Raw genomic sequence first — 12,858 nt, 5'->3', positions numbered from 1 at the left:
ATATTTTAATGGTACACAAGAAAGTGGCTATGAACACCACCTGGCAATACTTTGTTGAACGCCTGTCAATGTCACAATAAAAAAATAAATCTGACGGGCTGTATTTTCTCAGACTTTTCTACATTTATTATTTACAAATTAATACTTACCTATGAACGGAAGCTCATCGTGCCGGTGCTGCCTGGCGCGGCCGCCGGACAAGGACCTAAAATCACTATACACATGCCTCGGCAAGACAGAAGTTTACGGGGATATGCTCAAGGAATGTTTTGAGATACATGTAAATATTATAATTGATTGCTTCATTGTTTTTATTAAACGGACATAGAATTGGACGTATGATCTTAAATCTTCGCTTCAACATAATCAACTACAATATCAGTGTCTATTACACTAGGACTGCATTTAGTATGTAGTGATTAACATTTATTTTGATTTTATTAATTTTACTGTGTGACTTTTTTTTTATTTTTTTTTTGTAATCTGTGTCATTATCGCGCATTATTCACGTTTTTACACGGATGAAAACACAGGTATAGAACCACCCTAACTGAATTATGGGAATTAAATCAGATCATGAAGTCACATTTAGGTCGAAGTATTCCCCGATATATTTTTGGTTCTTGATTGGAATTGCCTTAATTGGAAAAGCAAACTTAAAATTTTCCAACTATTTTGTCAAACATGATCGCCTGTAAAGAAATACATCAAAAATGGCATACACTCACACCATAAGGTACACATTACAAATACAAAAGTTAGCTAACTAATATAGAAAACTATATACACATCACATAACTTTTTAATTTACAATACTTTTCATATACATATAACTCTATAGTGTAATTTACATAAAACTAAACAAATTAACTAATATATATCTATATATATATATATATATTTTTAATTGTATATAACATTAATTAAATATAAAGTTTTATTACAAACATATAACTGTTTAAGACAAAATGTTTAATAGGTTCAGATGTTGTCATGGAACATAGCAACAGACGTTCATACCAATTTTTATTTGTAACTAGTATGAAAATTAAATTAAACGTTCCCTTATATTACGTAATATATATAATTTTATTAACTTGTATCGTAAATTTTTTGAAATGAAGCGACATCTATAAATAGATTTTATTCATTGTAACTCAAGATTTAAGTGTAAAAGTTATTTTTGTATGTAATTTGTATTCCAGCTCATGTTAGAGACTTGCGAGTCCGATAATGGGATATGCGAGGTTTGTATATCACGGCTTCGGGATGCTTGCGACTTCAAGCAGCAGGTCATGAGGTGTCAGGCCGAGCTGCAGATGAAGATGCTAGACGATGCTGTCAAAGGTGAGATAATGTTCCGTTAACAGCTGGTCATATATGGCTTGGCGGAAAATAGAGTGTCGATGTATGAAGACTAATATAATATCTCAATTTTGCTCATTATTCCAGATATGAGCCTCATCAAAATCGGTTCAGTTTTAAATATAAGCTAGAACTGGCAGACAGATAAAAATTAATATGATTGTAATTTTGTTATATATGTATATATGTTCATAGTTTCATAGTTCTCTTACCTTGGTATAGATTTAGGTTTGTTTACATTATTTATCAGGTCTTTTTGGACCGTCTCAATAGTGTGCATCTGTATGTTTATATTAAAATTAATTGAATATGTACATAGACTCCTATTTAATATTAAAAGAATAGGACAATATGAGCCTGCGACTAACTGCTACCTGCCTCGCTAGGAATCTACTCATGACGTCACTGGCGCCTTTATACTAATATTTCTGATTTAATTCCGATACGTTCTGTATGAAAATATATTTTATTTAAAGATGAAGACGTCCCAAAGATTAAAATGGAATACTCGGATATGGAGGAAAATGAAAATGGCATATATTTTCTAGGTGAGTAAAAATATATAAAAGTAATTTAGAACTACCCTCGCTTCAAGAATCTCATTCGACATACTTCAAGCTAAAAATGTTAACGGTCGAATTATTGTTACTAACATTACAAATCCTTTAACGATTCTGATTAATAATGAGATCTAAGATTTTCGCGAGTATTCGTTTAAATAAAACTAGTATTATTCGGATTTACTACGCGGATTTTATTAATTAAAAACTACATAATCCCGACGTTTCGGTTACTTTGCAGCAATCGCGATCACGGGCACACCTTCACACCTCGTCTGCTTCTATATATATATATATATATAGAAGCAAAATAGAATATATATTAGTTTCATTTAAATAAATAAAGCTAGCGAAAGTCTTAGATGTCATCAGAGTTGAAAATGTTTAGACGAGCAGGGTTCGTATATGCTATATGCTAGATATCGCATACCAATTATCAGCTGTCGCGCGGTTAGCTTCCTTGGTCAAGGAATTGGAGCGTGGAATATAAATTGAATATTTTTTTTTACTAATGTATATTTTATTAGATATTGAATATTTCAATGTGATATAAAAATTGTTTTAACTTTGGAGGGTATCATTTCAGAATTGAAAGAAGAGGTGTCAGATTTCGAGGATCTCAAAGAAGACGAAAAGATCGCTGAGATGTTGGGTTTAGATGATGTCACAATGAAGAGGAAGACCTGTAAGAAAAAGAACAACAAAAAGAGACTGACGATCGATGAAAGTAGAGGTGAGTGGGGGAAATGTTGTATAGTTCCTTCGCTTTAGAGACTATCAAAATGCCAAAATAGTATTCGCGAAAGTTCTTGTGCTTTTTTGAATCGTTTTATACTACATGATCAGTTATAATGAGGTTTTATAACGCTCTCGATTGCTTATAAACCTAAATAACGCAATCTTATGCCCATGAACTGTGTAAAATTTTGATTTGACGTGATTCGATTCGATTTTTTCTCCTTAATTTCAGATCGCAAAAGTAAAACAATTAAAATTAAATCACCCCTAAAACTGTCATTACGTGCGCTGTCGCAAATAGAACAGCTGAACGATTCGGTCACATCTGACATATGCATGGTTAGCGAGAACAAAAAACATTGTCAAAACGTTGAAAAAATACTAAAATACTCCAATTGTACCCCATTCTCGAATAAGACACTAGCTGGTATAGTTTGCGCGTATTGCAAAGAGACGTACCAGAATCCCGACGATCTGAGATCACATACCAAAAAAATACACAAATCTGACGATTTAAACTACAACAAGCGTCTGGACAAAAGCAATCTGTCCATAAAAATGGACATATCTGACCTGAAGTGTACCGTCTGTGGTGCCGGAGTCGATACTATAACTAATCTTAAGAAGCACCTCACTATTGAGCACGATATAAAATTCTATCCGGACGTCTACGACTATATATTGGAATTCAAACTGTCAGACAGCGATCTGTTGGACTGCGCGCTATGCAATTCCACGTTCGAGACCTTCAAGATGCTCCTCCAACACATGAACGGCCACTACCGCAACTACATCTGCGACATCTGCGACATGGGCTTCATAAATAAGCACAGGTTAAAAAACCACCAGCGCACCCACGAGATAGGCACGTTCAAGTGCAGTTACTGCGACAAGGTCTTCGGTACTCATGTTAGGAAAATGTGCCACGAGAAGTACACGCACAACACGAACGCCAGATACACGACGAACTGCCCGCACTGCGACCAGTCGTTCACCAGCTACTACCAAAGGAACCGGCACATGTTCAACGAGCACAACATAGCCGCCGCCACATACAAGTGTAATATATGCGACAAATCCTTCATACTCAAATCCAAACTGACGTCACACATCAAAAAAGTTCACCTGATGGAGAGGAATCACATATGCAGCGAGTGCGGCCAGGGGTTCTTCATAAAACAGAGCCTGGACGAGCATATGATAAAGCATAACGGGGAGAGAGTGTTCAAATGCACTGTTTGCCATAAAGCATATGCGAGGAAGAAGACTTTAAGGGAACATATGCGGATACATAATAACGACAGGCGTTTCAAATGTGGCGTATGCGGCCTGGCGTTCGTACAGAAGTGTAGTTTGAAAAGCCACATGCTTTCAAACCATGGACTTACTCTATCAGAGTTCGAGAACTCGAGTAAGCTGAGCCCATAGTCTCTTTTGTACACGGTTGAGTTTTTACTATGTACAAGTCTTTGTACAGTTGAGGAAGTTGTTTCTGGCTGGCAAGTCGTGTTCATAAAACGTAGACTTACTTAAGTAAAGTCAACAAGTACTTACTTGTTCTTATTTAACATTTCAAGTTTGAATTCCGCCTGTATTTTGTACACAGCCGAGTAATTTTTTTTGTACACAAAGTTTTCGTTCAATGTAACAGCAAGTGTGACATTGTTAACATCACATTTGAAGTATATTTAAAGTGATCTTGAAGTTTTTGTGGCTTTGAGTTACAAAAGTGTAAGAGACACTTTTAAACAATACACTTACTCTGTTATGTATTACATGTAAGTGTATTCCATGATAACATTTTTATACACAACCACTTCAAGGTAAAATAACTATAAACTACATACCATAAACCCTCTGTTATCACAATTAACCTTAGTATAGGTTTATTTTAACTTTAAACTGAAAGTTTGAACCTTAGTCACTATTCGGTGATGCAAATATGCTGTGGTTCCCGATCGAAAGACGTAAAACCCTCACAAAGGACACTGTATGCTTAACACAAGTTGGCATTCTCACTACATACTGAGCGTAAACAGTTTTTTATTTATTAAGTAACTAATACTTAACGAAAGACGAGAATCGAATCGTATGTAGCGTGTCAAGCGAACCTGCAAGCGCATTTGTCTCATCAATCTTCTCTCATAAAATCTTTCACCTTTCCTTTCTGCGCTCCTCATTAAATATAAAAACTATTTTGTTTACAACAGACATCCAAACTCCCTTTTCTATGATTACGATTTATATTTTTCAGTTTAAATTTTAAAACATGGATTTTTATACGGAATATGTTATGGATGTATCATATATTAATTATTTATAGTGCAATAAATGTTTGTTGTATGACGACTGTCACGAGATGGCGCTGTAGCAAGTGATTTTCATAAAAATATCGAGTTATAAGTTATAATGAAGATTTTTTTTCTTTCGTTCTGTACATAAATAAAGCTATAGATTTTCTTTTGTACATAGATTTGAACATTAAATGTTTTTTTTTTTTAATATTTATGTTGTGTTATTTTCGGACTACCCTCGAATGGATTTACGTTAACGAAATCTTTCAAAGTGATGATTGAAATGCTGTGATGGGGTTAAGTGGCATGAGTAGTTACAAAAATGATAGTGTGTGTGATAATAATAGTTTGTTTTTGATCACATAATTAAGTACGTGGTAGTTATAATTTTAAATTGATTACAGACTACATTTTGTATCTATTTACCCAAAATAGAAGAGCTATGTTGTTTTTAAATATGAGCAAAACCGGAGTAAAAATCTAGCTTAGATATTCTACCGGGGTATAAAGCTAACCCGAGCTTAAATGAAATTAATGTATTTCGGATTACTACGCGTATTTTATTATTTTAAAAACTACACACTCCCGAAGTTTCTGTTACTTTGCAGCAACAGAGAACATCGTTTGTTAAAATCACGGTTTTTTAAATAATAAAATGAGTGTAGCAATCCGAAAAATATAAATTTAATTTAAATGAATAGTCGCGAAAGTCTTAGATCTCATTCGTGAACCAGTACGGGCTGGAAGTGGCCAACAAAACACGCTGGTTGGAGTACCTCAAGACGAAGGAAGCTAAATTATTACCATCCTTGAATTTCCTCCAGAGATGCCGGGATCATGACGTCATACCAACATGTGTCACAATATCTAAAAAAGACATCATAACGGCAGCATACTACCAGGCAAGTACACGGTTACTTTGTCGTCTTACCAACCCAAGCTTGTTGTAGAATATAAAAAAATATTCATACTTTGTACAAAATAGCTTAATTGTTACGATTCTATAACATGAACAAATTCGGTGTTCTGAAACACTCGTTAATTTAAAGTTATCTGCGACGGTAGCTGCTCTGAAGTTGTATAACGTTAAATGTCAGAGAAAAAATATATATATATATATTTATACTTATTTGGAAACTGAGATAAGAATTAATTTAAACAGATTATTAATTAATAATTACACTCCAGTGACACATAAATATATATATATATATATATATATACTCTTTATGACCTTATATATACATGTGTGTATAATTTACATTATCTTGGTAATTCATTACAAGGTGACGTTTATGTAAAAAATTTGACATATTCTGTAAAAAAGTGTGTTATTTAACTTTTTAAACGTATTTATAGAAAAATATAAATTTCATATGTCTCACGTTAATATAAAATGTTATATTTATTAAAAATGGAAATCTATTTAAATTGCGATGCTATAAAAAAAAGTTAATGTAGTTAAGATTATTTTATCTGTAACGATTTATTTAGGGACACCTTTTAAAAGAGGTTGTATTTTAACATTCCAGTTTTCAAATTTAAACATACACCCATTGACTTTTACACGAGTAATTGTCTAATTAAAGTGGGTCGTTATTTTAAATGTGGCCTTCAGCCGTGCGAAGACGCGCACAATATATTCTGCCAGTGTCGTAGGGAATGATTACTAATAAATGTCAAGTATCCGTAAAAAAATCTTATGATATTCCCTGACGGAAACGAAGAGGTGATGGAACAAGTGTCTAATGCAATTTTGCTTTAATCTTTTAGTCTTCGTTATCTGTCTTGTTGTTTAATTTCTGTTATATATTTAGTATTTTGTGAGTATATATGTGTAGTCTTACAACCCAGTATTTGGTTATAAACATGGCGAGCTGACCGACCCTGGTGTAGTTTATATTCCCAATCACGATTTTCTTGTCATTCTATCCCTGTTGAAACGGGAACGACAGCACCTTCCAAGTAACGACAAAAAGCAGATTTCAAATCTTCCCATTCGCCAAAGAAAAATACCTTCGCTCAAACAGCCGGCTGTATTAGTTTTTGTGGCTTCATAGTCCATTCAATTATGAAGTCAGAAAAACGTTATTCTGATAGGTCGTAGCACCATTTCTGATTCACGTGAGTAGAGATTCTGAGCCTTCATTTAGTACACTCCCTCCGATTAAGTTTGGTCACTGGTCACCACCCACTGGTCACTGCTCACTTGCACCATAACCACGTGCTACATATTTTAAATATAGCGTTTCAATGTGCATAGCAGAACACTACACAGTCACTTGGTCATTATTAATGCTCTGTGTCTCATTTCCCTTTTTTTCTGTGCAATTCGATTGCGTGAACATTTGTAAATAATCAAATCTCCTATCCTAACAACTATGTATACGTTCAGGAAGCCAGTAGTGCCATGGAAGTACGGGAACAGCTCAGCAAAAGCTTACAACAACTGCAGGGGACTAATTATAGCTAGGTGATATGTTAAATAAATAGGATGACATATATAAGTGAAGTGTATAGATCAAGTAATACAAAGACTAGGTTTAAACGTACCAAATATATAATATTAAATCATCATCATCATCAGCCTATCGGAGCCCACTGCCGAGCAAAGGCCTCTTCTCACATGGGGAAGGTTAGAGCATTAATCACGGGTTGGCGATTTCAATCTTATAATTTGAAATTATAAGTCCAGGTTTCCTCACGATGTTTCCCTTCGCCGTCCGTCAGTGGTGTCTGAATAATCTTAGAGAGTACATACAGACTTGGTAAAGATCACATCGGTATTTGCCAGGTTTCGAACCCGCGCCCTCACGTGTGAGAGGCGGGCCTTTAACCTCTAGGCCACCACAACTTTTATATTAAACGAATATGAAATAGGTTTACTTTATATATGACATTGAAAAACAAACATGTATTTTGTAAGACACCAGCGCATATATGTATAGAGATAAAATTTTCCTGTGTCACGGTGTAACTACGTACAAAAAATAAAATAAAGTTCACCAAGTGATGTTAAGCTCAACTACGAGACAAATCAATCGAGCGCTCTGATTGGTCGAAGGCGACACGTAGCAAGTGCAACGCGCGAAACATCTGGTATAAATAACGGAACGGCTAGCCATATCGGCACATTCTGCTAGCGGCTCTACTAGAAGAAACGTCTCAAGAGAAATAAAGGAATCTTTGAAAACTGAACCAGCCTCGTTTTGATAAGCCACCTGTACATTAAACGATCCTTCGAGCTGGATATTAGTTGTCGTCCAGCTCTCCGTTACCGAAGAATATGAAGTAACTTCTTTGGTATGCGGATCCGGAAGGAAATCGGTCCAACATTCCTCATCTGGGGAAACGACAACGACAGGAACGTCTGAAACAAGTGCGAAGGAAACCACCGACACATCACAGACAGCGCCCTCTACAATGTCTTGTGTACCTACCGTCACTAACATCAACACCGGGGCCGACGTCATTGCAGCTCCCCACCCGCCCTGTCGTCACCGCCCTCGCTACTTTCGGTGAGAGGCACACCGTTAGTGACACCGCTTGCCTATCTCGTCATGGAGGCCGACTAATCAGCCAGTAAGAGTACTGCCGCTGGTCCTCCACTGCCGAGAGTCCATCAGAAAACTCGAAACTAGCAAGAGGCGTTCGATAATGTTACTCAGCACGTCCTGCAGGGTAAGGCTAGGGCATGCGTGCATCCATGTTCAACTAACTAAGCTACATATAAAATACCGCTCTCTTTTTGGGCGCAGGCTGATTGACAAAACTTTTCAGTTGCCCTCCACCGTCTTCTCTATAAGCCCTACCTTCCTATCTCCATTGACTTGAAATCCTTCCTCTTTGTACATAGTCCCATTGTTTATATTCTCCGTTCATTCATTGACCGAAATGACATCAAAGTGTATATTTTTTTTTGTCTTTTAATAACCTAACTATTTTCATATATTGCATGCGCATGCGCCTTTTTCTTCCCTGTCTAGTCGGGATCCCGTTCGATCACGGATCCATCATTATATATCGAAATTCAGTAAACACTTGAAAGCGGAAAATCTACAAAGTAATTACAACTCAAATACTAGAGTTTATGGCTTTACCAGATCCATCACTATGGTGTGCCAATAAAAATGTCAAATGTCAATAAAATAGTTTTATTTGGACGTATAAGGCTCATGATATAGGTATATCGCTAGCAGCTAAACTAATGCCGTGATGGGACAGTAGGTGTGACTTCAGACTGCATTTCTGTATGAAGGCCGTACCACAAATATCACATTTGAACCGCCTATCATCATTGTGGATCCGCATATGCTCTCTCAGCGTGTACTTCCTTGCATACGACTTGTGGCACACCTCGCATATAAATTTCCTCTCACCGCTGTGTTTTATCATGTGCGCCTTGAGGGCTTTCTTGCTGAAGAACTTGTAGCCGCACTCCGTGCATTGGCAGTTCCTCTCCATCAAGTGATTCTTCTTTATGTGACACATCAGGAGTGATTTCAGTATGTAACCCTTGCTGCACACGTTGCATTTGTATTGGGCCTCAGAGTTGTGAACTTTCACCAGGTGTTGGTTTCTCTGATAGTAACTCCTGAACGGCACATCACAGTAGGGACAGTTACTTATATTCCTAGCACCCAAATGCTTGGTCTTCTCGTGATACTGCTTCTTTGTTTTAGTCGAGAATATTTTGTCACAATGGTCGCATTTGAAACTACCCTCCTCGTGTGTAGTCTGGTGGGTGTTCAACGAGCGTTTGGTTGCGAACGAGTTCTCGCATTTGCTGCAGCTGTAGTTGCAGTAATGCTTGTTCATGTGCTGCTTCAACATCTTGAAAGTCTCGTACGTCGAGGGGCACAGCGCACAGTCGAAAACATCGCCCTTCTTTAGCTTGAACTGCAGCAGGTGGTCTTTTATGTCTCTGTGGAAGACTTTGTTGTGGGTCTTGATCAAATGATCTCTTAGCTTGTACAGATTCTCCATTCTCTCGCCGCACAACGTGCACATCAAATTGACCACGTCCAGCTTCACGTTGTACTCTGTCATGTCGAACGAGGACTTGAAGTCCAGACGCTCCTTGATATGATCCAAATCCGTGTGATTCTTCAAGTCCGTTGGATCGGGGTATGATGCGTTACAGTATCCACAGATGAAGCCGAGCAGAGACTTGTCCTTGAAGGGTGTTGCGTTTGAATATTTCAATATTGTGAGCAAGTTCTCTCTGTGTTTCTGCTTATCCTGTGTCAGTCTCGTATTGGTAAATGTCACGTTAATCTCTATATCCTTCTTGATGGTCAACTTCCTGCCCTTCATAACTTTAATGTCTTTTTTCATTTTTTTTTTCTCACAGCTATCTGTAATGGCGAATAAAACGTTTCAATTCAATTAACTATATTGATAACAATAAATGATAATTCTAACGTATAAATATCCCATGTTACTGCTCATTACATGAGCTATCTACCGGCGAAAGTCCCATTAAAATCAGTTCAACCGTTTAAGAGATAAGACTGAACAAACAAAGATACGGACAGACAGATAGACGAACATTCTAAAAAAATATATCCTTACCACTGTACTAGGTAAAACCTGTTTATATAAATGCTACAAACGGACAAACCAAATTCACTTATTGCTTTATATTACGCGAAGTTTTAATTGGTGATTCCCAAACAGATTTTTGAGAAAAAAAAAAAAATTTTTTGTAAACAATATCCTTATACAGGTATAGAAAACAAAATCTGCTAGATTTATATTTGCTTGATGTCTATAGGAATTCTATTTCGCATATTATATAGTAAGTGAATGTTTTATATTACCACATCAAAACTATAACCCCTGACCCTATTCTTAAGGCTCCGGAGAATCCATCCGTCACCAGACTCATGAACCATAATAGACAGTGAAAATTCAACCCGAAAAATTCTATTGCTTAAAAATGAGACAGCTATTTCACAAACATTTTGCCTGTTATTTATATTTGATGATATCAAACCTCTTTTCAGTTTCATCTCGCATCGACCACAATGAAATACGAGACATTACTTCAGCTATCAATCAGAAGAATCATTACTTACTTATAGCCAATTTGTTGACCAGATTCTTAAACTTCTTCTCTATACGCTCCTTCTTCTTACTCTTTATGTTAACTTTTCTCACAATCTTCTGGATGGGTGCTGGCGATTCATTTTTAACTGAAAAAAAAAATTACTCAATTACTCTGATATCACTATCAGATTAATAGGAAAAGGTAAGCGGGACCGTTATAATTATGAACAATTTTATATACAGAAGTAAAGTTTCTACAGATGTATAACTTAGAGGATTTGAAACTACAAGTTAAGCTACAAGTCATGCTCGGTAAGCTCGGTAATTATACCTAAATTAAAAATATATATTTTTTTGCATTTTTCTTCAAGAATCTGAATTTATACATTTATGAAGTTAAATTTTCTGTCAATCTAAAGTAATACTGTGTCATAATTGCTAATAAACACATTATTGTACTACAGAAGTACATGCAAATATATATATATATACATATGTATATATTATCCGAAAAATCCAAATCAGGAAAGCCAACAGCAAAAATAATAATATATACCCACTGGTGCTGGCGAGGAAGTAGTTGTCGGAGTCATTGTCATCAGTGTCTCCCGGCTCAGATTTGACCAACGGCAGTTTTTTATCTGACAACATTGGCATTTGAATAAAAAATCAAATAGATATTGTTTATTAAAAAAATCATTGATACAAGAATAGGTTAAAGTTAAAAATTTCACATAAAACCTTTTTCGTCAAATGAAGTTTTAATGGGAATCTTTTTAAATTGGACTTTAGTGTGAATAAGAAATATGTAATCAGAAAAAAAATCCATTTACATTATAGAATATATGTGTAAAGTAAAAAATTAACTTCATTATAACTAAGTTAGTGCTTTTATGTTACAATATTTAAAATTAATTCATTAATTTTGAAATTGTCAAAGATAAGAGATAAGAGAATTTGGGACACAGATAAATATTTATTCCCAGACTAAAATATTTAAATTCAAAGGTCACATCAAACCCATATTATGATTTTTTTTTTATCCAAATCGATCTACTTACCTGTTTCAATTTCAGTTATCCTTTTCAATAACTGTTCCTCTGAACATAAAACCTTTTGTCTGAAATGGTGAGCATCCCGAAGACTCTTTACACATATATCACAAATTAGAGTACATATCGTGTTTGTGCTTAGCTGCAATACAGAATATTTCGACGTTTTAGATCATCTTTATACGATTCTTACATTTGAATTCTTAAAGGCATTCAAATCTCAGTCATTGACTAGGATTTAATATGTTCAATTACATGTATGTTATAACAATTTTTTATATTTCCTATACATATAAAACGAAAACTAAAACTGGTGTGAAGATATTAATAACTCACTGTGATATTAAAACATTCCTGTAGCATATTTCTGTAAATTTCTTGTTTATCTAACCAAGTGTACGGAGTAATTACATCTTTATTAGCACCTTCTGAAAGGCAACAGCGACAGAGACCAGCAAATTCCATAATATTAGATATTTATTATAAAAAACAAGACTTAATCGAAGTATCTAAATTCTAATTGAAATAATATGTACCATAAATATACAGGCCATTATAGATCTAGCAAAATAATTTCAGGAGTCAGGATTGACGTTTATTTTTTTATTAGTCGCAGTCTATGTAATGTGAGTAATGATAATTACTTAACTCTTTGTTCATATACAGTATGAATAGAGTTTTTTAAAAATAGCACAATATAAAACCAAAAAATATTTTTTATCAAAGAAATATATATTTTAATTATATTAGATTATATACTTAAATATTAACATAATTTAAAACACATATTACATTCTT

The 12,858-nt window shown here is 35.1% G+C and overlaps 2 protein-coding genes across 3 annotated transcripts; one reads left to right on the top strand and one right to left on the bottom strand.

Annotated features, from left to right (window-relative positions):
• Window positions 1-77: 77 nt before the first annotated feature.
• Window positions 78-5,165, top strand: LOC116776973 (zinc finger and SCAN domain-containing protein 12-like). The gene is made up of 5 exons (XM_061529129.1): window positions 78-280; window positions 1,206-1,347; window positions 1,842-1,913; window positions 2,512-2,658; window positions 2,896-5,165. The coding sequence occupies exons 1-5, from the start codon at window positions 152-154 to the stop codon at window positions 4,089-4,091; spliced, it is 1,686 nt and encodes a 561-aa protein (XP_061385113.1). The 5' UTR covers window positions 78-151; the 3' UTR covers window positions 4,092-5,165.
• Window positions 5,166-9,095: 3,930 nt separating this feature from the next.
• Window positions 9,096-12,651, bottom strand: LOC116776972 (PR domain zinc finger protein 5-like). 2 transcript variants are annotated; one of them, XM_032670295.2, is made up of 6 exons: window positions 12,597-12,651; window positions 12,397-12,488; window positions 12,070-12,202; window positions 11,569-11,649; window positions 11,038-11,154; window positions 9,096-10,314 (listed from the first exon to the last, which is right to left on the bottom strand). In XM_032670295.2, the coding sequence occupies exons 2-6, from the start codon at window positions 12,421-12,423 to the stop codon at window positions 9,131-9,133; spliced, it is 1,542 nt and encodes a 513-aa protein (XP_032526186.1). In that variant the 5' UTR covers window positions 12,424-12,488; window positions 12,597-12,651; the 3' UTR covers window positions 9,096-9,130. The 2 variants fall into 2 exon arrangements, with proteins under 2 accessions (XP_032526186.1, XP_032526185.1); XM_032670294.2 differs by lacking the exon at window positions 12,597-12,651 and having other exon boundaries at window positions 12,397-12,590.
• Window positions 12,652-12,858: the final 207 nt, after the last annotated feature.

This window comes from Danaus plexippus (genome assembly GCF_018135715.1).
Source record: "Danaus plexippus chromosome 29 unlocalized genomic scaffold, MEX_DaPlex mxdp_37, whole genome shotgun sequence".
NCBI classification, from domain to species: domain Eukaryota; kingdom Metazoa; phylum Arthropoda; class Insecta; order Lepidoptera; family Nymphalidae; genus Danaus; species Danaus plexippus.
The sequence above is the reverse complement of the archived record's forward strand: the minus strand, read 5'-3'. Positions and strand labels throughout refer to the sequence as shown.

Excerpts from the sequence above, each read along its gene's own strand:
- LOC116776972 (XM_032670294.2), bottom strand. The coding sequence starts at position 12,525 with ATGGAATTTGCTGGTCTCTGTCGCTGTTGCCTTTCAGAAGGTGCTAAT. Across the intron at positions 12,203-12,396 it reads AGGAATGTTTTAATATCACA|CTAAGCACAAACACGATATG; the intron begins GTGAGTTATTAA and ends TCTGTATTGCAG. Across the intron at positions 10,315-11,037 it reads GGTCAACAAATTGGCTATAA|ATAGCTGTGAGAAAAAAAAA; the intron begins GTAAGTAATGAT and ends TCGCCATTACAG.
- LOC116776973 (XM_061529129.1), top strand. The coding sequence starts at position 152 with ATGAACGGAAGCTCATCGTGCCGGTGCTGCCTGGCGCGGCCGCCGGAC. Across the intron at positions 281-1,205 it reads AGGAATGTTTTGAGATACAT|CTCATGTTAGAGACTTGCGA; the intron begins GTAAATATTATA and ends TTTGTATTCCAG. Across the intron at positions 2,659-2,895 it reads GACGATCGATGAAAGTAGAG|ATCGCAAAAGTAAAACAATT; the intron begins GTGAGTGGGGGA and ends CCTTAATTTCAG.